At 54.3% G+C, this 24915-nt stretch overlaps 1 protein-coding gene across 4 annotated transcripts in view; it reads right to left on the reverse strand.

Moving 5' to 3' along the window:
* Positions 1-24422, reverse strand: part of LOC121657830 (vascular endothelial growth factor receptor 3) — a 57823-nt gene extending 33401 nt beyond the window's left edge. For 3 of the 4 annotated variants that reach the window (XM_042013966.1, XM_042013964.1, XM_042013968.1), the window contains exons 1-2: positions 24269-24422; positions 2820-2916 (exon numbers count right to left, since the gene is read on the reverse strand). In XM_042013966.1, the coding sequence (XP_041869900.1) occupies positions 2820-2916; positions 24269-24326 (155 nt within the window). In that variant the 5' untranslated portion in view covers positions 24327-24422. Of the gene's footprint in view, positions 1-2819; positions 2917-21321; positions 21424-24268 lie in introns of those variants that run through there. The other variant, XM_042013967.1, reaches the window with a different exon arrangement.
* Between the last annotated feature and the right edge of the window lie 493 nt (positions 24423-24915).

A 24915-nucleotide genomic window follows, 5' to 3' on the forward strand; every position in this document is an offset into this window, starting at 1 on the left:
GGGATGGGATGGGATGGGATGGGATGGGATGGGATGGGATGGGATGGGATGGGATGGCCAGGACAAAGTTGATCCCTGCAGAGGTTTCTGCTGTTGTGCAGCTGGCTCCTGTGGGGTTTGCTCCAATGCTCATGAGCTGGAACAGCAAAAGCTCTCTGCTTTCCCCCTCTGCAGGCTGCCAAGGGCATGAAAGAAGAGATTCACAATATTCTTCCCTTCCTTCTCGAGATGGGAGCTAATAAAAGCTGCACTGTCCATTTGGGCATCATCCCCTTCCCCCTGTTCTGCCACATGCTTGGATCAAAACATCCCTGGGGCTCTCAGCCAGCCCTGGCACAATCTCTATTTTGGAGAATGTTCCTGCACTGGTGCCCTGCTCTGTCTGGGCCTCTCAAGGGTGCCTTGTGCTGGGTGACAAGGGAACGTGACTGTATATGATGCCATTTGCAAAAGCAGAGCCCCAGCATCTGGTGGTTCCTTGTGTGTGTGTTGTGCCTTTGGGTATTTGTTAAGCATGCCCAGCTCCAGAGGCATTGCTTATCCCATAGCCTGGCATGGACTCTGATCACCGATGAGGCTTGGTGGGCTGTGGAGCAGGAGCAGGGCTGCAGAGCTGTGGATGTTTGAGATCCAGGCTGCTGCGAGGGAGCCTGAGAGCACAGTTGGTGGCAGGACTCTCACACTCGGTGGGTGAAGCTTGAAAGGTCTCCAGGGAGTCTCACACAGGGGTTTTGAGCTCGTCTTTCTGCTGAAGCACTGCTTCAAGCAGGCCCATACTCCTGGCTCCAGGGCAGCTCAAAGAGCAGCCAGAGGACATTGTTCTCAAGGGAAGACCAGGGTCAAACTGAAGTCACCTCCAACATGATGTTCAGCAAGAAATCCCTCGATTCTGGATTTTATTTTGTATTTGTTTCTGCCCTACCCTGCCCCACCACTCTCTCCTTTGCGTGTTCTCTTGGTGGTCTGCATGTTTATCCCTTCAGCTCCCATTAACACTAGCCAGGTCTTCCCAGGGTGGGCCATGGCCCAGAGAAGAGGTTGGAGAAGCAGCTGGGTGTAATTAGAGAGCCAGGGACCAGGAAAGATTCAAATGAAGTAACAGTGTCTCACAGTCAAAGTCCTCTCCTCAAGACAGACAAACATAGGACTGAGAGCTCAGAAGGAAAAGGGGAACCGTCTGGGCCATGCAGGAGATACTGAGATTTATCTACCTGCAGATAGTGTGAAGGACATTGCACAGCCCCATGGAGCACATCTGGGACACCGGGATGCAGAAGCAAGGAGCAGCCAAAGAGTAATACGGGCAGAGGGTACGTGGGTTTTAGTGCTGTTTGCAGAGGGCCCTGTGCTCTTTGGCTGTCCAGTTCAGTCTTTCACGGCTGCAGAAGACACTTTCTTTTACCACACCTCCAACTTCAGTATGTCCTTTCGCCTTGGCTCAATCTATAGACAACAGTCTTGGAACTGCTTTCTGTGTCCCTTTCTGGGCCCCCGCTGAGGAAGGGTCTGCCCTGATTCTAAGCTCATTCAGAATAACCTCACTGAGTCTCCCCTCTTCCAAAGTTTTAACAGAGAGTGTCAGTTCCCACATCCCTCTGTGGAGAAAAGTACCATGGCAGAGCACTGGAATCCCCAAACTCCCTTCTGTTCCTCTATGCTCCCACAGTAGCTCTACGGCTGACCACAGTCCCCCACGGACAGCCATGGACAGTCCTCCAATTCACACTTTTCCTACATCTCAGCACACGTCATGGCTCTTCAAGTCACCGGATGAAAACAAGCCCACAACCACTCAGCTTCCCAGACCAAGTGAAATCAGTTCAGTAATTAACATCAACAACCTTTCCTCTGTCCTTCTCCCTTGGCTATGAACTGATTCACAAAGGAAAAGCAATGCCATCTGTTCCAGGAAAAGTTAAATATGTTTGTGACAAGACATGAACACAATGCCAGCCAAGTGTTTGCAGTAATTGCTCTGTGGTTATATATAACACTGAGAAACACCCAATTGAGGCCCACACTGAATTTAGATACCCATTGGACCCAGCATTCAGATCCCAAGCATGGGTCTGTTTTCAGCTGCTGAAGGGAAACTCCAGGAAAATTGACCTTGGGCAATTCTCCCACTTGTTTATGTTTTTTTTTTTTACTTTCTGAGACAGGAGGCAGTCCAGAAAACATGCACAGCTGAGTGTCCCAGCATGGATAAATCAGTTCAGGCACACCACCTTTTCAGAGCCACAGTGTCCAAAACAACCAGAGATTGTCCAGCTCCTCTCACGGTTATTCACCCGACCCTGGCTGGGGCTTCTTTTCACCCACATATATAAAGGGAGAGCATTAAATCCCATCTTCCTAGAAAAGCTGGAAGCCTCTCATAGCCACCACTAAGGGCAGCCTTGCCTTCTCCCATGGATATTTCTCAGTGTCTCCCAAATGCCCCACCAGATTTAGAAACCAGAACTTCAATCCTAGTGGCCCCAATGAGGTGAGAATAAGCAACATCAGAGAAAGACAGGGAGAGTCAGGAAGACCAGTTTCCCTGAAGAGCTTACAAAAAAGCTATCAAATCACACAAAATTTTTCTCTATCTTTCTTCTTCTCCGAAAAACTACAGCAGAGGTTATCACTGAATCCTCTGAGACGTCTTTGGCTTCTTTTTCAATTAATTAGATGAATTCACACTTGGGGGATGTGGAAGATTTCTAGTCAGACATGCTAATTTTGCCAAGGTGTCCCTGGTGGGCTCTCCTTGCCTGGTCCTCCAACACTCACCAGGTAAGAGTAGTCTAGACAGAGCCACACTTGCTGGTGCCTACCTGCAGGTGATGGTCAGTGTGTCCTTGGCGTTGATGACGTGCTCCTCCTCAGTGATGCTCAGAGTAGGAGGGGTCATAGAATAGCTGCTCACCAGATCTGTGGAGACACAGGAGAGAGGGGATGATGCAGACATCCATCAGCCTGGGCCCAGTGCTATGGGCAGCAGCTATCCTGGTACCACGAGCCCAGAGAGGGGCAATGGCTTCAGGGAACATCTTCTTGGGGTCTGCTCCTACAAGGTAGTTAATGCTGGCTCAGAGGGACACAAGAGGTTTGCCTGCAGAGGTTTGCCCTCCTGGCTCCATTGAGCAGATCTTCAGCTCTTGAGCCAGGGCCAGACAGCCCCTGGGCTCCGATAGACAGCCTAGCACAGATGAGGGCCAGAAAAAGAATGGAAGACCAGAAATTGGGGAATTCAACTGTGGCCATTCCTCACCAGGTGAATGATACTGAGCTTGCTTGGACTAGGGCTCTGAAATAATCCCCTCTGCTAACCAGAGGGAGTCTGGTAGGAGATTTTTCCATACACATGTAGCTTTCTGTAATCAGCAGGACAAATCAGGGATTCCCAAAAACCACAATTGTGTTTGTACAGAGATGCTCTCCAGAGCCAGGAGGCATTCAAAGAATGCCCTTCTCCTGTGGCACACTCTCAGGTACAGTCACCTGAACAGGACCAATCCATTGTGGATCGCAGCAGCCCCCTTCCCTGCACCGCTGGACAGGCATTCCAGGAGTGAAGTTATCCAGGCTCAAGGACAGGCAGTTAAACATTATCATGCTTTTCTTCCAGTTTTTTTCAGAGAGAGTCCCACTTTCTGTGTGTTTGCACCTCTGGCATGCCAGACACGCACCCTAAGTGAGCTCCTCATGGACAAAACATCTTGAAGTACCGGTTACCCCCAGAGACTACTGTTGTTTTTCATCAGCACAATGTTGCTGACTGTCATTACTTCATGATCTTTATCTTAAAACTCCAGCTTCTGGAGATGTGAGATAATTCAAAAGAAATCTCGTTGACTGCAAAAACAAGCAAACTAACCAGAAATAGAGAGGGGAAAAAACATTATGGAATGTGAGGCTGTGAGTCAGGTAGGTGCTAAATGCTAAGGAAGAAAAGAATGCAAAAATATGCTGCTAGCTTGACTTTCTACAAAAACACGAGTTTTTTTGCAACTGTGTTCTGTGTATGTCTGTTTCCTTCCCTCGTACCATTCAAAGCCAGGTATCAGAGAGATCTGTCAGGAGAGGTCTCAAGGATGTGGTGTTTTCACACGTTTCACAAGCAGCTGTGACACCTCTCTTCCAAAACTGTGACCTTAGGACTACAGGTCTCAGAAGTGCTGTGGTAGAGCCATGAGAGCCTCAGGACAAGAGGAAATGGTCTTAGGTTGCACCAGGAGAGGTTAACATTGGATATTAGAAAAAATTTCTACACTGGAAAGGTGGTCAGGCATTGGAACAGGCTTCCCAGGGTAGTGGTAGAGCCACCATCCCTGGAAGTGTTCAGAAGACATGCGGATATGGCACCTGGGGACATGATTTAGTGGTGAACACGGTGGTGCTGGGTTAATGGTTGGACTTGATGATCTTAGAAGTCTTTTCCCACTTTAATGATCCAGTGATTCTAGAAATGTTTCTCTATGGGGAACCCTAACACAGGAGACAACAAATGGCCACCAGCTTCTCAGACACAGGGGTGGCATGGGGATCCAGGCTGGTGGAGAAGGCACAGTGCCCAGGGCCCACCGCCACCGGGAGAGGCTGCTGAGGAGGACGCGGCACTGAGGGACGTGCGGAGCGGCACCGCCAGCACTGCCAGGCCCGGGCTGCCGGCCTTGTTCTCCCCAATTGTTCTCCACTTCCTTCCCGCCTGCGCACGGCTCTGAGGTGGTGTCCCCATGGCTGCCCCCATGGCAACAGCAGGGTGACAGCCATCTCCCCCACCCCCCCACCATCTCCCGCCTGCCCTCCACTTGCCCACATGAAGCAGTGTCAGCCCAGGGGCTGTCCTGGCCCACCTCCGCCTGCATGCGTGTCCTGCTGCCACAGCCTGTCTTACAGACACCTCTCCCTCAACAACAACAGCAACAACAGCAACAACAGCAACAACAGCAGCCATCACTTGTCACTCAACACACGGATCGGTGTCACTGTGGTCCCTGGGGCTGTGTGGTGCTCGGCCCCCATGGAGGACACCCCACCTTGTACCTCCAACCTCCCCTTCCCCGACGGAGGGGACATCAGATGTCACACAGAAAAAATGTGCCCTGGGGCTGTGAAAATAAATGACCGCATTTTTTGTAAAATCCCTTCAAAATGTAACAAGGTTTATTAAAAAAGGAGGCAGGGGGAGGAATCTGTCTGCTAAGCTGCGTTTCCTATTAATGCCGGACACACTTATCCCAGTGCAAACACTGCTCTCCAGATGGCCACAGTTTGTCTGTCCATTGCCCCAGGGAGCAGCTGGGGGTGCCTGCCACCCCCACAGTGCTCAGCCCAAAATGCAGAAGATAATGGCTTGCATGGGGCTGGCTGGGGACAGCAAAACCTCTCATGCTGTGCATGATCTGGGGCAGTGAGCAGAAAGGTAATCCCCAAAACCCTGGCAGAGCCAGATCCATTGCTGGCTGCAACAGGCACTCAATTAGGTCTTAAAACTGGCGTGGTCCCTCTGCTTGAACCACTAAGTAAGTGCCAAGGTGGCAGAAGTCTCTTGGCTAATGCTGTGCTCCACCACTGGGGCTGGGGGGAGCAGGACAGCAGCAGAAATAACCCCCTGCCTCCCTTCACGTGCTGCCTGGTGACCTGTTAGCAAACAACACCAGGGGGTGGAGGGGAAGAAAGGAAAAGTACGATCTGTGCAGGTTGGGGCTGTGGGATTCCTGCAGATGCATCCTGTCTATGGCCCTCCGTGAGTACAACAGGAAAGGAACCACTGCTCACTCCGAAAGCACCGCGGCGCGGGGCTGGGGACACTCCTGCTGCTGGCAGCACTGCTGGGCCAGATCTTCTGGCCATCCAGCCTCTTCACCGGCCCCAGACTGCTGGGAACTTTGGGGACTCCCTGCAGTGGCTCACGCTGGGGACCCACTACTCATGCTGATGCCCCACACTAAGCCTGGCATCTTGGGATGCCAATGCCCAGAGCCACACACGGCATCCAGGACAGGCAAAGGGATGCACAGAGCCATTCCCAGCCTGCAAAATCATCTTCAAAGCCATTGGCTTTCCCTGCAAAAATTCTCTATCACTCTGTGCTTGCCAGATGGATCCACCCCATTGCTGGCCTTGCCCTTTCCCTCCCTGCGGGAGCATGTGCCCTGCCATGGCTCTCTCTTGCGTTTCACTCTCCCCAGCACTGAACTTGGTGCTGGGTTTGGCCATTAAATCTCTGCTAACCGACACACAGATGGTTTGTGTCTCTGGCAAATCCCAGGGTGCGAGGGAGATGTCTCCAGAGCATGGAGTGTCTCCTCTCCTCTGAGTCCCTCCTTCCCCACCTCCAACCCCTGTGATGCTTTATCTCCTCAGCCCTCCAAGCAGAGCCTGCTTTCTCCCGCACATCCAGTTGTGCCCTTGCACAGGGAGAACATTAATGTAATTAAAAAGGCATGCGGCAGCTCTGGCTTTGTTTTTTCAAGATGGTTGCAGCTTTTTTCAAGCGAGTTGGCAGCAGGATATTAAAATAAACAGAGGGGGATTGATGGGATGCGGCGAGAGGAAGCAGGATCCCACAGCCACTCACACCTTGTCTATTTCCAGAGAAGCACGTTTCCCAGCAGTTTTCCTTGCCTTGATCTTGCAGTGCGTGGCTCTGGAAGGGGCCAGGCTGCACTGAGGGCCTTCTCCTTACCACTGGCAGCTGCTTCATTTTCAGGCCCCTCTACCTCTTTCTGCACCCTGACACCAGTGCTGCTCTCAGTTGCATCCTGCATCCAGGGCTCTCCCTGCCTTGTGGGGAAGCCACACTCACCCTGGAAAGTGCTAGCCACCCCAGGGCATCTTGCAGCCTGATCTCATCTTTCCGCCCTTGGGCATGTTATGGGAAAGCCTCACACGGGGCCTGGTTTTCCTTGCGACGGCTGCAGCTGCTGAATCCCTGCAGAGCAGCACCAGTGCCAGAGCCAGCACTGCCACAGTGTGCTATGGCTTTGGGAACAGAACAAAGGCTGTGTGTGGGACAAGGTGCAGGTATAACACGGTATGGTACAGTATGGCACAACACAGCTCCTGCTCTCCGCCTGCTTCCACTCACAGGAAGCCCTGCACCGGATCCTCCCCCAAGCCCCCACACACCACCTCAGCCCCTCTCTGCTTCCCCTTCCCTCCCTCTCTGCTGAGTCGGCCCTGCTGACTGATTAACGGGGCGCCTTTCCGGAGAGGGATTTTGTTCACACTCTGTCCTTCTCCCTGACTTCCTTCCCCAGCGCTGGGCTGGATCGCTCTGCCCACAGACGTCGCATGTCCCCAGCTAACCGGGCCAGCTCACGCTCCTGCCACCACACCTTGAGGTTCTGTGACAAGAGCTACAAGGTAACATGCACAAAGCAAAGCTGGTCCAGGTGAGGCCTGTCTCCCTGCACCTTGTGTACCCAGCCCAGCCTGCCCACCCCAGTGCTGTACTGGGACAAAAGATAGGCCGGAAGGGAAAAAAGAGTGTCCTTTCCCCCAGCAGAGCTCCCCTGACCCTATCGCCCCATCTCTACTTCGCTGTTTTCAGATAAAAATTCCTAGTCAATGAGCATCTGTCCAACAAAGCAAGGCAGAAACTCAAGATTTGGACACTTTCTAAAAAGGAAAATTTTGTTTGCACCAGTTACTATGTGAGCAAAGCTCTGCTCCCAGATGGCCAACAGTAAAATTCTGGTACCTCGCTGGCCAACAGGGACTCTGCAAAAGAGCAGCAGTAGCTAGCACTGGGGCAGAGGGAGAAGCTTTACTCTGCTCTTTCTGCAGACCTCTCCTCCTGCTTTCCAGGCTGGACTTGTCCGAATTAGCAGCATTTGCTGGTGAAACTGCATGTGCCCCACAGGAACTAACTCCAGGACCTCAGATGCCATTTTTTCCCCTGCTCCAGTCACAATTCCCCACCTGCCTGTGCTGGTATAACTCACTGCCCTCGTGCTGGAGGACCCGTGGTTGCCCACAGACATGTGGAAAGTCCACGTGCTGGAGGCAGAGCCAGGCCAAATTCCCACCTACAGGGCTGAAGTTCCCCCATGGAGCAACTCGTTCTCATGCACGGGGCAAGCATCCAACTGTGGGTTGGAGCAGCAAAGCGTGAGTGTCACATCACACGAGGAGCAGGCAGCTGGCAGAGCAGCAGGGGAAATTTGAAGTAGGGCTGTCAGCTCCTCCTCTTCCTCCTCCCGATGCTCTCCAGCAGGGAGGAAGGCTTGTTTTGCAGAGAGGTGAGATATCACATGAGGCTGAGAAATAAACGTCAGGCTCCAGCCAATGTAGGGATGAAACACCAGGTGTCTTCTCTCCAGCTTCATAGCGGGCAGAGAAAGCCCCAAACCATGGTGGGAGCTGACACCAAAATGGAGCAGATTCTGCCCAGCAGCCTGTGCCCAAGGACTGCCACACAACTGAAGGGCAGGGTGACAGCCACCCATGCTCACAGTGAAGCTGGGAGGAAAACAGAGATGGAAACAGGCTAACGAGCAAGCAATGAACAAATGAAAAATTATAATGATAGAAAACTGAAAATCACCCCCGAACTATGCATGTGCACAAGGACAAACAGAGCAGACCCCTTGTTTTATGGGTTCATGGAAGATGTTCCCTGTTCCATAACTCAGGGTTGACCCTCAGTTCAGATCTGCTTCCGAAGGGTTAAACGGGGCGGCTGTGCTTCTCAGTGCAGGATCAGCCCCTCTAATCTTGGTATTGTGCTAGAGCAGCATTGCAGTCCCAGCCACACAACTGAACCCACACACCAGGAGCTCGCTCAGGCCTGGGGCAGTACCTTTCTCCTTCTCATGGTGGGCAGTGCCAATGGCAAGGCACTGATCCTTTGGTCTATAAATTTTCATCCATGCACCTCAAAGTGCTGAAACGACACCAAATCAAAGCGTGTCAGATTTGTATCCTCACCAATTTGTGAGGACGTCCCCAAAGCATGAGATGTTCCTTTGCTTCAACTAGAACACATGTCCTTTCTCAGGGGACAGAAAGGAAAAATAATTATAGAAACTCAGTCAATACAAACACAGAGGTGACCATCACTATTGGGTGTCTGATCCTTCCTGTCCACCACCAGAAGTATGAGACATCATCTTTGCCCCAAAACACCTGTGGGCAAGTTGGTGTGTGAAGGCAGGAGCCCCCTGAGCAGGAACCAACAGGAGGGCTGAGGAAGGGGCCACCAGAGGACCACCAGAGTGGGTGGAAATGCTTTTTTCTTGGCACCAGACTCAGAGATGCCTTAAGCATCCTGGGTCTGCAGCAATGCCGGGTGAGGAGGAAGGACATGTGTCCAAACAGACAGGGCGTTTGGGGACTGAAGAAACAGGGCTCTCCTCCAGCTCAGCACTTGCAACCAGGGGAGACCTCAACCAAAGCACCCCCCTGCCTGGCAGACAGGTGGGGAGTGGGATGGGCTGGGCAGGGACATAAGCAGCACATTACACAACAGCAGCACGGTCACAACACAAGCAGAAGCCACAGTCAGAGCAGCAGCACCCTGAGGCTGGGCTTTCCTCCCTGCTTCCCCAGCCCCTGGCACTCCACAGCTGCACAGCCATCCCCTGTGGCTCTGGCCAGACAGGCCTCAATCTAAAAAGCTGCTTGGCCTCAGTGCATGCACCCCAACAGGTCTCTTTAGCCTCTCATGGCTGATAAACTTTAACTGGTTCTTTTCTGGCATCTTATAACCACCTGCACTAATGGGTAATGAGGTAAAAAAAGGCACAAGCTCTTTGGGCTCCTTCAGCTTCTCGACTTCCAAGCTGGGAGTCCATCAGGGAAGAGAAACAGAGCCACTTTCAAGAGAGATGGGCTGTCCTGAGGAGCAAAGTTACCCATGTATCCTACAGTCCTCGTCCCTTGGTGCCTTCAGGCAGGGATTTATATCAGGGTATTTCCGAGCCAGCTGTCCTGGGCAGCGAAGCACGGCTACACCCAGTGCCTGACCATGCTCCCACCTGTTTTTGGGACTCTGCTCTGCCCCAGAGACCTGACACCACGTCATCCCAAAGCATCCCGAAGAGGGGTCAGCGAGTGCCTGTCTGGGAGTGTTTATCTGTCTGCCGTTCTCCCTCGGCAGGAAGCACTATCTCACCATCGCCCTGCTCGCTCCAGCCCGGTTTCCTGCTCCATCCTGCCAGGTTTACCCTGCTTTTTCCTCCTCCCCTCCCCCTGCCCCACGGCTGTCAGGCCGTGTTTGCATTTCTGTCTCCTGCCGTCTTTCCTCTCCCTGCCCGTGCCCCCCCGCTCTCGCTCCCTACTCCATCCTCCCCGAGAGGCTCCGTCCTGAGCCAAAGTTAGCCTGTGTCAGGTAGCCACATGTCCGGCCGGGGGCAGCGGGTCAGCCGGGGCCACCCTGCAGACCTCCTCCAGGATCTCTGCTGTCAGCAGCCTCCCCGGGCCCCAGGGGAGCGCCTGTTTGCTGCCCTCGCTCCAGCGAGGGATGCTCCGGCACATCAGAGGGCCGGTTTCCCCTCGGTGGCCGCCGGCCCACCCTTTCTGCTGCGGGCCAGGGCTGGCCAGACGCTGCTTTGTTTGGTCCCCCATTCCCTGGATCGCTCCGCGTTTGTTGGCTGCCTGCTCCTGCCCGGAGAATCCTTTTCCTGCCTTTGAGATAGAGGATGCTCGAGCCATCTGTGTGTTTTATTTCCTTGTAGAAACTAACAAGCCAAGGATTGCTTCCTCTCCCTGACATTTCAGAGGGCAGCTCCGGCTCAGCGGGATGCGCAGGGAGGGGAGGGGGAGCCCAGCGCTTTCAGACAGGAACAGGACCTATTCTGTCCACAGGATTCACTCCCTAAGGGGCAGAAATCCTCAAACCTACCCAAATTCCTGTGGCAGCTCTACTCTGCCACCGCCGTGGCTCTGCAGGAGCCCTGGGCAAGCTGCCCTGCTTAGCATACATAACCACCCCTCTTCCAGTGGCCCCTATTAACTGCACGGCTAAACCCTTGCAAAACTCAATTAAAATTATCCTCCCTCATCTTAAGGACTGTCAGGTTGCTTCTCTTCCTGTTTTAATTTACTTCTTTCAAAATCTTGCCCTGCTCACATTCTCTGCCCCAGCAGGATGTGATTAACATGGCGTAGAAGGAGCAGAGGGATCAGATGGCTTTAGGGGGCTGATAACAGCAATTAACACCGTTCATTACATCTCTAACTTGAAGGGATGCAAAGGATGGTCCACAGCTTTTGTGAAATGAATGTTGGTCCAAGTCCACTACTTGGCATAAGGCATTACCAGCACGAATGGATGGCCAGGATGGACCAGGGGCATCCCCCCGTGGGCCCTGGGATCTCTGGGCAAGTGTCTTGATACTGCTTCTCCCTCCAGTTCACCTATTTGGGATTGCTCAGGAGCTGCCTGACCATTGCAGGATTCAGAGGTTAATTCCACCCTGTGACAATCCAGGTGTAACCCCAGGGGCTTTGCTGGGCTGAGGTACCTCTGGCAGCAGTGGGTACAAACCCATGGAACCCTGCGGACACATCTTTGGCCACTGAGGAGAAATGGCAGCCCATTAGTGATTAAAGGGAAATGATGGAATGAAATTACAATCCACTGCTTCTTACGCTGTACCTGATGGAGTTACGAGGCAGATGAGCAAGTATCTCTTCATGCAACTCAGCTAAATTGTGGATTTTTCCACTGTGGGATACCCACAGAGAGATTCCCAAAGAGAGATAAGCTCCTGGAAGACAAGTCACTAGCAGCTCTTACACACAGTGATCCAGGTGAGACATCCAGGTCCAGGAGTCTCTAAAACACCCACTGCCATAACAGAGTGGGTACATCCAGGATCCCTCTGTCCATGCCAGGGCATCGTCCCCTTTCCCAGAGCTCCAACTGCCCATGCTGAGGCTTGGCAAAGCCAAGACCAGTTCCAGCACCTGGGCAGAGGCTTCCACCCACAGCACCCGGACTTTGCTGTATGAACACAGAGGAAGGGAAAAGCCTTGAGAAACAGCAGAGACAGACCCTCAGATTCAGTATCATCAACTACAGCTCCATCATGAGCCATTTCCAGAAGCTCAGGTGAATTCCTGCCGAAGCAAACTGCAGGTGTGCTATTGGGGGAAGATGGAGTTCAAGCTATGGGAGGCCTCAGCATCCAACTCTCACTGGGAGATGAGGAGGCAGAGGCAGCTGACCGGGAAGTCAGACAGAGCCCAAGGGTCGGCACTGAGCACGGAGAGAAAAGGGCAGCAACATTTGGAAAGAAAAAAACAAGTCGCAGGTTTGCTTTTTCCTTGATGTGTGTGGGCTTAATTGCTGGCCTTCGAAGTTTAACTCTTCCCAAGACTGTTGGCTTATGGACAGATTGAGCAGGACACGGAAAAAAACCCTGTACGCCACTCAGGGCAGGTTTCCCCCATGTGAGCAAAGCCTGGGGTGCCCCGCCTGCCTCCTGCCCAGCCTGCTGTGCCAGACTGACTGTGCTGGGCTTTTTCAGGGGCCTGCAAGCCCTGCAGCTGGGCTGGGGGGCAGTGTACCAAGTGGAAAAGACCTGCTCCTCCATCTTCATGTGCCTGGAGTCTGCATCCAGATGTTTGCTACTTAGCTGTGAACTGAAATCAGCTCAGAGCTCTCAAACCAAACAGCTGCCCTGGAGCTGGCAGTGCCTGTTCTCTGCAGCTCAACCCACCCTCAAGTTGATCTCCAGCTGTGGAGTGCAAGAGAAGCTGATTGATAAACAGGGTAAGTGGGGAAAAAATAGTTTTGCAATTAGATGATTATCTTGGCCTTGGAAAACCTGCATTCAACTCCCCATCTGCTCCAGGCTCCCTGGAAGTCTGTCATGCAGCTTCCATGTACCTCCATCCCTGCCCGAGCCACAGAGGGTAGGGCAGCAAAAACTGGGCTGCTTTGGCTTGGAAAAACGTATACTGGTGCAAGAAAGGAGGAATCCTTATTCCTTCTAATTAAAGGTAACAGGTAACAAAGAAAATTAATTTAGCCCAGAGTCAGTGCAACATGAAAAAGCTACATTAGATGTGGATGGGTGCAGAAAGTAGGAAGCACAAGCAAAATGCAGGAGGAATTTAAACTTCCTGATTATCAAAGAGGGGGCTTCAAGCACTGAGTATAATCTAAAAATAATAATAATAAAGCAAAGGGAAGAGTGGTCAGGGTCATAGAGCTTCTGCCTGGGGAGCATGAGCCCTCCTCCCTGCGCAGCCTCTCCGTGCACACCTGCACGTGCACACACGAGTGTCGGCACGACCCCGGGCGGGGTGGGCACAAGGGGAGCCAGGAAGATCACAGGCACACACTCTTCAAAGGAGAATTAGTCATCAGAGGTAGCGGCAGAGGAAGGAAGGCTCAGGTACGAGGTCAGACACAAGCAGTGAGGGCTGACGGAGGAGTTCTGAGCGCTCGCTGCAGATCTAAGAGCCCTCTGCGCAAGCAGGACGGGAGGTGGGATCCCTGGGGTAAATGCACCTACAGCACGTAGGAGATAAGAAATTTCATCCCTCCACTGCACAGCTCAGCTTGGCTTTTTGCCATTTCTGAAAACAAACTCAGAGCCTTCCCTGATGTGGTTAATGAAATCTTACTCTGTTCTCTGCAGAAACCCCAGGAGGGACGGGCTCTAAAGAGCACAGCAAAGCTTTCCCTCCACATGGGGCTTTGTTGGGCTGCACCTCAGCCCTGGGTCAGTGATCCCATCTGCTCCCTGCTGGGCAAAGAGACTTGAAGATGCAGAGATTCAGGGCATCGGAAGGAAATCTGGCCCTGTGGGGCTGTCCAGGGCATTGATGGCAAGTTACAGATGCACAGGCTCTCAGTTTCTCTTGGCACAGAGCTGTGACCACAAGCCAGGACCCGCTGCAGCAGGAGATAATAATCATCATCTCTGAGAGCCAAAGTGTATTGGGGCATTCGCGTCACTTGGGTTTAGCTGGCTGTTTAACATCTGCACAAATTTCTCTCTCCGCCTCCACATAACACCCCTCGTGCAGCTATGAAACTAATTTAATTCCCTTCCAAGAAAGGCTGAGTTGGAAATGTCACACTTTGTATAACATAGCACAATTCCTACAATGAAACGCCCAGCCTAAATGGCAGTATCGGACTCTGGTGCTATTTGAAGGCCAATAAGCTAAACCTCCTTCTTCTGCTTTTTAAAAATAGCTTACAACAGAGTGACCAAGTTCCATAAACACGCAGTTACTCTCCGTTAATGCGCAGAGGCTGACTGTTGTTTTCCTGCTCCAAGGTGCTTCCCTTGCCACGCAGCGCAGTGGGAAGAGCACGCAAGCGGACGCAATGGGAAGGAAGCGTTTACACATGCTAATGACTTCCAGCCAAGGAGCACAAGCACCAACAGGGAAACCGTGCTGAAGAAACAACACGCCACTTCCTCAGCTCTCCCTGTTTGGTCACCACAGGTAGGTACTTGATGCTCAGAGCCCTGGGGCAAGGTTGGGGATGGCCTCTCCAGCCCCATGGGAATTCAAGGTGTGGATGAAGGGAAGACACGTTTGCTTGGTTCACAAATGCAGGAGGAGCCGTTTTGGAGTGGGGGTGTTTTGGCACCATACTGGACCAAGGGGTCAGGGACAGACACTGGCCCTTTCCCACTCCCAGAAATGTGGGTCTGGAGGCCAGAGTCCTTCCAAGTGCCATTCAGGTTCATTTCATCATACACATCTCTCTTTATGCCAGAACAGGTTTCCTAAGTTCATGTGGGGTCCTGTTTATTTTTCTTTTCTTTTTTTTTTTTTAAATCACTATTGTATTAAGAAGTGTTTTTCTTTTGGCAAAGGTTACCATGGGGCCAACACTGTGAGGAGTCTCCTGCCTTCTATCACCACTAAAACCTCTGAGCCAGAGCTCAGCCCAGCCACGCCACGTCGCTTATCTTCAATGAAGGCAGGCTTGGATTTCCCCCTCCATATAAAAAATAGATCCCAGCACTCCCCCTCTCTCCCAGTGCATTCTTTCAAATGCCACCCAGACCTTGTTATTGCTGGGAGGCTGGAGAGCCAGGGATTAACTGCCTTAGGCTGCATCAAGCTTTATTTGTCTAAGCAGCCAAGGGTGAGGAACAGCCATAAATATTGTGACATGCTGAATGTCGTGGAGGGGCAACACAGGGTGAGGCAGGCACCTTGGCAGCAGGGATTGCATCTTGGGCTGAACACAGTCCTGGTGTGACCCATGTCATTGGAAAGGTTCCTGCGACCCTACAAAACAGGGGCTTTGAGGAACATCAAACTCCATCCTCAGATGGATGGACACCATGCTACACCCAGTGCAGCACTAACAGTGGTGCCTCTGTTAGTCCTCGTAGCACAGGAGTAAGCAAACATGGTGGGGAAAATCCCACTTCAACACTGTCACCCAAGGGGACACATCCTGGGTCCGAGCCTGCCTGTCCAGAATAGGGCTCTACGGGGTATGCTGCAACTCCCCTTCGCTTGCACACTGGGATGTCATGGCACAGAGTGGAGATGAAAGACCAGGATATGCCCTGATCCCATCCCAGCATCAGCAGTACTGCCAGAGCCAGCACTTACAGCCCAGGATCTGCCAAGTCTGACAGTTTGGCAACAGCCAGCAAACCCCGTGAGGAGGCATCAGGCCCAGATGCACACTCTGTTAACTAAATTGCTTTACAAGGCATTGCCAGGTAACTCCTTTTGGAGGCAAGGCGGTTTCCTCCCCCGTGCTTTATCCCAGCACAAGGACCATGCACTGCCTGCCCAGTGGTGAGCGATCTCCTTGGTGTGGATGTGTGCATCTCCCCTGGGAGCATCCCACTCTGCAGCTGGCTGCCACGCTCCGAGACACGCTGTTAAACCTCTGCCCTTTGCTTCCCAAGGGCCAGGGGCTGCAGCATGGGGAAGGGACTGATGGCCACTCAGACCCAGTTACGCCCCTCTGGGGACTCTGCTCTGGCTGGGATGATGCAGGGTGTGAGTGATGGATTTCTGTGGGCACTGGATGCCATCACCTCTGCTGGGTGCGATTTCGCTCGCTGCCATCTCTCTGAGCAGGCAGTTTCCAAATCTGAGTATAAACCACCATTCATACCCAACCTTCCTGCCTCTGTAAATGTCAGGATTTACTGTCATTCATGGAAACTACTGCCTTGACCCGCACTTATGTCATTATTTATTTTTTTAGGTGACATCCATCTCAGTGGACACCAGTACTTCAGAAATGGAGAAAACAAGTCACAGATGGAGAGCTAAGCCTGGAGCTGAACCTCACTCTCGGCACACAAATTTGTCTGCACGTGCTGCCCCCAATCAATTTTGGAAATTAGTGGAGGAATTTCCAGTCTCTGCTACACAGCCCTGTGCTTTTTTTGAGGAATAAATAAAACCAGTAAACCTTTTACAGATTTCCCTGCTATGGAGAGCCCAAGTGCCTCTGTAACTCAGAAGGATGATGGAGGACCCCAAAACCCTTCATGGGTCTCCTGGGTCTCGTGAAGGTGCAGATAGACCTTCATAAACCTGAGGAGCCACTGCCCAGCTCAGGGCACCTTGCTGTGCCCTGCAAGGTCTGCCAAGCCCCAATTCACCCTGCCAGCAGCAGGAATGGAGAACCCACTGCAGGATGGGGAAGGACCCAGAGAGGAAGGGGACAGTGACCCAGGGGGAGGCCTGGCTGCCAGGGGCACTGGCTCCCACCAGCTGCTCAGCAAAGCCACCGTGAGCTTGCAAATTCTTTATAAACTTCCCACGTGACACAATTGCTCAGGGGCCAGATTCTGAAGCTCTTCCTTCTCTCTTTACTCAGACCAAGCTCCACTGAAGTCACTGAGACATTGGCCTAAATACAAATGAAGGAGTTCAGGATTTGGCCCAGTAATAAAAACTTCCTTCCTTTGTCTACTGCTCACTCCACATGATCCCACTACCTCCCAGCCTCCTCCTGGCCTCGTCTCCTGAGGCTGGGGCTGTCAGTTGTTTTGGTTGATGTTGCTCTTTAATTTTACCCTCAGCCAGATCATGCCAGTCCCCTCATGCAGCTGCAAGCTGCTGAGGTGGAGGGAGCTGGGGAGGCCAGTAAGGAAGAGGGGGAAATTGTGGGGTTAAATGCAACCTGGCAAAGGCACAGAGCCAGCCTTCAGAACATGGATGCATGCAGACGCCGTGCGGGCTGGGAGCTGGCTCAGCCATCACCTCCCCAGTTCGTTCAACACCTCCTTGGGGACAGGTTGGAGCATCTCCAAAAAAGCCTTTCTCCCCCCCTGCTGAGCACAGAGCAAATGTCTTGGGCTCTACACCAAACTTCTCTGTGAGGGAATGGGTGAGATGACTCCTGCCCAGGAAAGTACAGCAGGAAGTTAACTCATCTCACTGCAGTGACACATTCTAGAAAGTGACACCATAAGAAACACGTATAGCTTTAAACCAATAACTTGCAATGTGAATTTTGCTGCTTTTTCTCTCTCAAAATAGCCAGGAGGATGCAAATCCCTATCATTTCCCATGGGTACCTCATCCTCAGCATGGCCGTGTGAAACGTGCACTGGGGTTTGGAGCAGGAGCTCCTGCTTCCTTCCCATGTCCACCAGCCTTGCACACACCTGTGACACAGGCAGAGCAGTACAGGAACACACATGGACACATAGAGACAACACAGATAGAGCAATTCCCTTTGCACCAGCCTCCCTGCCTATGCTGCTTGATGACAGAAAGCAAATACAAAAGGGATTTGAACTCAGCTGAAGTCAGAAGCATCTGGTCCTGAGGTACCACCATGGTTTGATGGCCTAAACCTCAGTCCTGCAACTTATGGATGTTCATGTGGGTGACCTGGTCAGACACTGGATGGCTCAGAGACAATTGACACAACCCCTGTGAGTTCCTGCTGAGGTTTTACATCTTGCAGTGAGATTTTTAACATTCCTCAGCTAAGACTGAAACAGAGGCGCACTTTGAAGTACCCCAGGGAACACGGAACTCTGAGCAGCAGAGGAATGGTGGTCTCAAGGTATAAGGCTGTGCCACAGCCTTTATACAGGTCTGTGGGAGCCCTGTGCCACCCAGCCTGGCTGAGCCAGCTCACTATGTCCTGCATCCCAATCCAGAACACAGCAATGCCAACCTGGGCATTCCACAGACTGAGGGTACAGTGCCCTGTCCAGTGACAAGGGCTGCTTTGCCTCGGGCTTGCTCTTGTATAAATACAATCTCACTGTACATTCTGCCCTTTTAAAGTACATTAATTGCCATGGAAACGATGCCGTTACTGGTATGGCAGCAGCCTGGTGGCCCCCACAGATGCAAGACAAAAATCAATGGGTACATTGACATACAAGCTGTGTTTCAGGACTTTTTGTGGTTTTGAGGCTGGTCACCATGGGCACATATGAGAGAATAGCTCAGGCACTAAGAAGATGCCATGTTCCATGGAGAGAAACTGAGTACAATAAAACATGGAGGAACATCTCCTTTGTTGTGTTTATCAGCTTGGGCAGCACAGTCTTGTATGGGAGCTGCTCCCAGAACTGATGTGTGTGCTCAACTCGTGGCACTGGTCATCACTCCCAGCTCCTGCTGGAGCATCCCAGCCCTGGCTGCCCTTCACATCCTCATTGCCAGTGAGTACAAAGCCTCACCTGGTCTCAGACCTTGGCAGTGTGGCTTTGCTCCATGCCTCCTCTCTGCCCATCCACGGCCCTTTCCACCAGCTCAGATGCCTCACCAAAAAGAAGGAAAAAAAGCCAATATTACAGATGTATAGACACACACCATCACTTCTTGGTCTTGAGAGTTTTTTAAGTAGCACTGAGGGGCTTTGTACACGGAGCAGTGTAAAGGGAAAAGCTGTGAGTGCTCTACCCGCAGCCATCCCCGGGAACCTGGAGCAAAGGGCAGCCCTGGCTGTCCCCTCCCAGCCAGGGCAGCGCTGCCCTGTTCCCTGCCGTGCCGCCCATCATAAAGGGGTCCCTGAACTGTTATCAGGCAGTGACAGTTTCCGCCATCAGATTCCTCCTGTCCGTCAGGAAAGCTAAATAAGGAACATCGTTCAGGCGGCTGCAGGAAGAGGGGAAATGCAGGGACATCCGGCCCAGCTGCCAATTTTTCCTTTCCCATGAACCACCACTGACCTCCACCAAGGGAGAACCTGGACACCCAGCCTGGCATCGGCACTGCTCCTCTTAGCTTAACCCTTCCCTGGGGATGCCCTGGCCCCTGAGCCTGCTGGGCAGGTGGTCTCGCCATGCAGGGTGGTGTGGCCGTGTTGGGACGGTGCCTGGGCGCTGTGTCACTGTCACTGCAGACTAAGGCGGGCAGACTTGGTGCACTGGCTGGCATTTGCCCAGCCAAGTGGAGCCACAGCCCAGAGTGGAGCCACCTCCAGACCTGCATGTGGGTGGGCAGCTACACCTCACATGGAGACGACGGGTCCCAAAAACATCAGTGAGCTGCTCCATCGCTTCCCTCTTTGCATGCACCTACACCAGGAGTAGAGTTGAGCTTATGCTTTCACAAATTCCTCTGAAAAAGAACTGGGGTTTTCCAGGCTCTGCCAGGAGTTGTAACTAGCCCTGGGCTTGCTGCTGCAGACAGGTAAAATTTCATCTCCTTTTTCTCTCTGCTCACTCCAGGGCTCTGCCCATCAGTAACAGGCACCAGGACAGCCTGCAATCTACCCATCCCTTTCTCATGGTCCTTCCTGTGAACAGCCCTGGGGTCCTGCTGCCTTTCACTGCATAGAACCTGAGCAGGGGAGCAGCAGCTGTCCGGTTATTATGTGCTCAGAAAATGGGAGACCACAGCACTTATGCTTTCCTTCCCCCATCATCCCTGTTTGCCCAGTTAGAGTCTTTTCCTGACCCATTAAACCGATCCTCCCTCATTAGCACATGACGTCCGTCCCACAGCACCTCCAGGTTTGGCCGCAAAGGCTGCATGAGGGATCCTCACCCTGGAAGGAGGGGGTAGAAACACAGCAAGAAAAACAATTCACTCGTGGGAGAAGTTGTAAGGTGAAATACAAGTCACTGGCTGAAACCTGTTTCTGCTACCTCAGCAGGGAAACGACTCCAGGAGAGACTCCAAGACTCCCCACTTAATATCCTCAGCTTATAAAACTTAGTGGGAGTTTCAGCACCGGCTGCTGCAGGGCCAGGTTTTCACCCTCCTTCTGCTGAACTTGCACCTAGAGATGGAGCGATTTGCTCCACAAAAAGAGCAGCCACACTGGGCTCGAGGGCTCCTCGCCGACTTGACCACAGGCCACCTCCGCTTCCACCATTCTGCCTTAACAATGAGGCACCGCAGATGGGCAATAATGCTGTGCCGACAACATCAGAACTGTTCTGACCAAAGAGAAAAAGCCCCCCTGGGACCTGGCTAACCCCCTCTTTTAACAACGTGAAACAAGAAACAAAGGTCTGGGATAGCCAGGGGCAATAAAACCCCTGGAATTCATTTAACCAGTCACTAGATGCCAGTGCAGCTGCAGCAGTATTTCTTTTCCTAATGAAGGACAAAAGATAATTCCAGCTCTGGCCCAGGGCAAGGCTCAGCTCTGGTCTCTCTGACAGACCCTGGCACACACCAGGAGGTCACGATCCCCCCACAGCACCCAGCAGGAGTGGGACGTGTACCTGGCTGCTGCCCCTCACCCAGCTGGAGATTTACAGGAGCTGTAGGGGTAGCTGGGGCAAGTCAAGGCGAAACGTGGCACTGGGCACCTCTGCCTCACAGTCTAGGGTGGGAAAGGGGGCTTTCAGATTGAACTAACCACCCGTGGATTTTCTCCTTGCAAACGCATGTGTTTTTCCATACACAACTGCCCGTGGACCCCGGCAAACATCTCACACCCACAGCGCCCCGTGAAGGTGAGCTCCACTGCTGCTCGGCAGCGTGCAACAAGCCACCAGCCTCCCGCCATGCTCCCAACACGGGAATCCACCAGGAACTGCCTTCTTCGGGCGAGCCGTGATTTTGCAGCCCTCAGTCACAACGCCCCGGCCCGTCTTTCCCAGCGGAAGAGCTCTGCGGCTTTAGTCATTCCTCACACGGAAACCACCAGCACTGCTGGCTCCCCACCTTCCACGGGCAGTGGAGCCTGCGGGGTCCGGCCATCACAGGGCTTTCTGCTTCTCCCTGCACCTACAGGACCTCCCCATTGCCCCCAGCTTATTGCAGCTTCCCCCCCACCACTGGTTTAAATACACAGCCCCCGCAACTGGGAGTGAGGAGTCCCCTGCCTTGCACCATTGTTTTGGGGCTGTTTCAGTCCCGCAGGCTGAATGCAAAGTCGCCTCTGCTGTGCCGGCTGGAGTGGCTGAGAAGGAGGTGGGTGAGATGGGTGCTATCCCCAGAGCTCACCTTGCTCGCCGAAGCTGCTGAGAGCTGGACAGACCTGGGGACCCACCTAGAGCCCCCTCCTGCTCTGCAAGGCAACATCCTGAGTGTGGCGGATGACCCCTGTGCCGCTGGAGAAACTGCTCCCTGGCCACGGTCCCCTCCTGCTGCCGTTCCCGTGGGATCCCGCTCTCCCCTTCTTTCTCCAGGAACTGCCTCGGGATGCCGGGAACAGCCTGTTCCCTCCTGGCTGGCCGGGAGCACCTGCCCTTCCCACGCCTGCCCCGGAAAACACCGCAACAACGCGGGGCCAAGAGAAACCCTGGGGACAGCGATCCTGCGTGGAGCAAGCCCGTGGGAGAGAGGCAGCAGAGCGGAATGGGACACACTGGAGGAAGCCCCGTCCACTCTGCCTGCACCGGCTGGGGACATTGTGCTGCTGGGGGAGTGTCCCTCTGACCAGACGTCAACTTGAGCTCAGCGACGCCCTGGTGGATGTTTGTGCAGGCAGTGAGCCGTGGGCTCGCGTGCCCAAGCCAAATCCCAGGGCGGTAGTTGCAGCCCACTCATCCGAAATCATCCTTAAGCAGACAGCAGGGCACAGGAGCTGTGGCTGTCCCCTCCCTGGCAGCCCCCAGGGACCACGGGCTGCGTGCCTCCAAACATCCACTCCCCTTGGAGGCCCTGGATCACCGCTGTGGGGTTGAGCCTGGTGGGGTTTGCTGTGCAGTCAGGGCTGTTGAATGAAAGGGTGTTGCTGAACCGGCCCATGTTTATTACTTGCAATAAAGCAACTGCTTCAAATCCCAGCTGCACAGGCAACTGTTGCTGCTGGCACGGTCAGCGCGGGGCTGTCCGAGCGCCCGGCCGGGAATTCTGAGTGATCCGAGAGGGGAGCAGGCAGCGGCAGTCAACTCAGTCGGCTCAGGTCCTACGCAAGCACGGGCCCTTACCTCACACAATGGGCATACGCCCTTGGAAGCGGCAAACCAGCGTCCCCAACGGGATTATTTGGCTGTGGGGTGCTCAGCACTGCTCTGTGCCCAGAGGACGGTGGCTCAGGGAGCACGTGGTCTCATCACCGTTCACAAAGGGTTACCCTGAGAGGCCAAGATAATCTGCCATGCTGGGGCTGAACCTCTGCCTGCTCCCCGCATCTCTCTGCCTGCACAGGGCAGCTCCCCCAGCTCCACTCCAGCCTGGAGCACCACAGAGCTGGAATGTGTAAGAGTTTTGTGCTCTTACACACAGCATCCTCCAATACTGGCCCATTTAAACAGGCACCCTGGTGCCAGAACAGACCTTTCATGATCCTGAGATGATTATTTCATCCTTCACAGGTAGAACAGTCTCACACACACATCCCTGTTTCCAAGGGGAGCAAATATTTGCACCCCATTGGGATTGTGGTTAATGAGAAATTTGTGGGTCCTTTACGAGCCGACAAAGTATCCTCATTGATAGAATGGAAGGAGAGGAAGCAAATGCCCCTGGTACCATCCCCCAGTTGAGCTCCACATCACCCTTCATCGCTGCACTAATCAGGCAGCACCGAGAGCTTCAAAGCTCTGCTCAGCCCTGCGCCGAGGAGGCCACACAGCTGTGCTGGCCAGAGCCTCCCAGGCACTGCTCCTGCACCTCCACGAGATGAAAGAACCCGGGAGCAGCTACACTGTGCTTTACAAATTGCTAACATGAGAGCTTTGAACAGTTGCAGCTCCTGCTGTGATGCTGCCAACAGCAGGTTCCTTTCTGCCCAGCCTTCTTGAGCATCCCCTGAGCTCTGGCCACCCGTCGTGTACTTTGGCCCCACGACACCAGAGCCATCTGCAGCTTTTTGGGCAGAGCAGGTTGACAGTGACACTGCTGGTGATGCTGTTCATGCCACACCTGCAGCTCTCCCATGAGCTCACTTCAACGGTAGCAGCAAATGCCACTGGTGAGAGCGAATCACTGAGCCAATGCTACAGAAAATTCTATTTATGCTCCCAAATTCATCTCCCCACATTGCAAGCTTCCACCATGACTAACTTTCAGTCTGATCTGGGCTATAAATGCTTTACTTGTGCAAGAAGAAGCTTCCCTGGGGGTGTCTTGTCCCCACTGCCCTGGCAGTGCCCACCCAGCTCTGCCCTCTCTCACGGGCTCTGCTTCGTAGAAGGGCATTGCAGCCCCATCTCTGCCATGGTTCTGCATGCTCTGCCCGACAGCCTTTTGCCGCAGAAGTACTGTGGGAAGGGAAAGCATTTCACTGGGATCTGCCTCGGGTGACTTCCGAGGCGGACCAGAGCTGGGAGAGGCAGGCTGGACAGCCTCGCATGGACCCCCGCCTCCTCGCGCCTTCCTCCCCGGCACACACAAATTAATGACTCTGTGCGTGAAAAATAAATAAACAGAGCCCGGACTGGCCTCCAGCCTGCGCTCCGGCCGGGCGCGTCCCCGCGCAGGGACATCCCTCCCGAGAGGGTCCCGTGGGGTTTCTCCCCGCTCGCAGCGAGACATCCGCGGCACGAGAACGGCGTGGGCTCCCGCGGCCCCGGACGCTGCGGGGACCGCAGCAGGGTCCTCCCCTCCGTCCCGTCCTGTCGCTGCGGGCACGCTGGCACCGCCGTCGGGGACACCCGGGCGGGCACCGCCGCGCGCGTCCCGGTTGGGGATGGGTCGGGCAGCGCCGTTCGGAGACGAGGCACCCCAGGACGGACTGCGGCGGTCCCCGTCGGGGATTGGGGTGGCCGGGACCTGGAGCGCCGGTCCCCGCCCGGGATGGGGGAGCCCGGGACGGGCAGCGCCGGGGCACGGCACATCCCCGTCCTGGGTGAGAGACGCCGCGGCGGGCAGTGCGTGTCCCTCCGGGGTCTGGGGGACACCGAGTCCCGTCCCGTCCCGCCTGAGCAGCCCCGTCCCCAGCGCGCCCGCAGGTGCGGAGCGGGCGGCAGAGCGGGCAGAGCAGCCCGCAGCCCCGGCAGCTCACCTGCCTCCGAGACAATGCCGAGCCAGAGCCAGAGTGGCAGCGTGCAAACTCTCCTCATCTCCGGGGCTGCCAGCAGGTCCGTGCGATGCGGAGCGGTGCGAGCGCCCCGCGCCCGAGCTCTGCTCCCGCCGCGCCCCAGCTGCGGCGACGCGCGGCGGCGGCGGGCGGGGAGCACCGGGGCCGCTTCCTTTTCCTCCGCCCGCCCGGGCCGCCCGCCGCCCTCCGCCGAGCCTCGGGGCGCCGGGCGGGCGGGGCGGGACGGGGAGGGGCGGGCGAGGAGGCAGAGGGGGCTGGGGGGAGCGCACCTGCGGCTCCGAGCACTGACGGGGAATCCCTGCACCAGAGGGGGTGCGCACATACCTTCGCACCTGGGTGTCTCCACCTGTGTGTGTGGGTCTGCGTCCCCTGCAGCTGGGAGCAAGTGTGTTCCCCACGCGTGTGCGTGGGTCTGCATCATCCCTGACCCATGGGCACGTGAGCACCCCCCACACTTGCGTGTGTTTTCACACCTGTGTGCACCCCGTGCATCTCCCTGCACCTGTGTGAGAATGCCCGCACATCGCCCGTTTCTTGTCTGTGCCTGGGTGTACACCCCGGCCTCTCGGAGCAGAGGGAATGCGCACAAATGCACTCTCAACAACACTACA

The sequence above is a fragment of the Corvus kubaryi genome, unplaced genomic scaffold, assembly GCF_017639235.1.
Source record: "Corvus kubaryi isolate FWS band 111438036 unplaced genomic scaffold, C.kubaryi_AGA036_p1.0 split1-37374, whole genome shotgun sequence".
In the NCBI taxonomy this organism is placed as follows: Eukaryota; Metazoa; Chordata; class Aves; order Passeriformes; family Corvidae; genus Corvus; species Corvus kubaryi.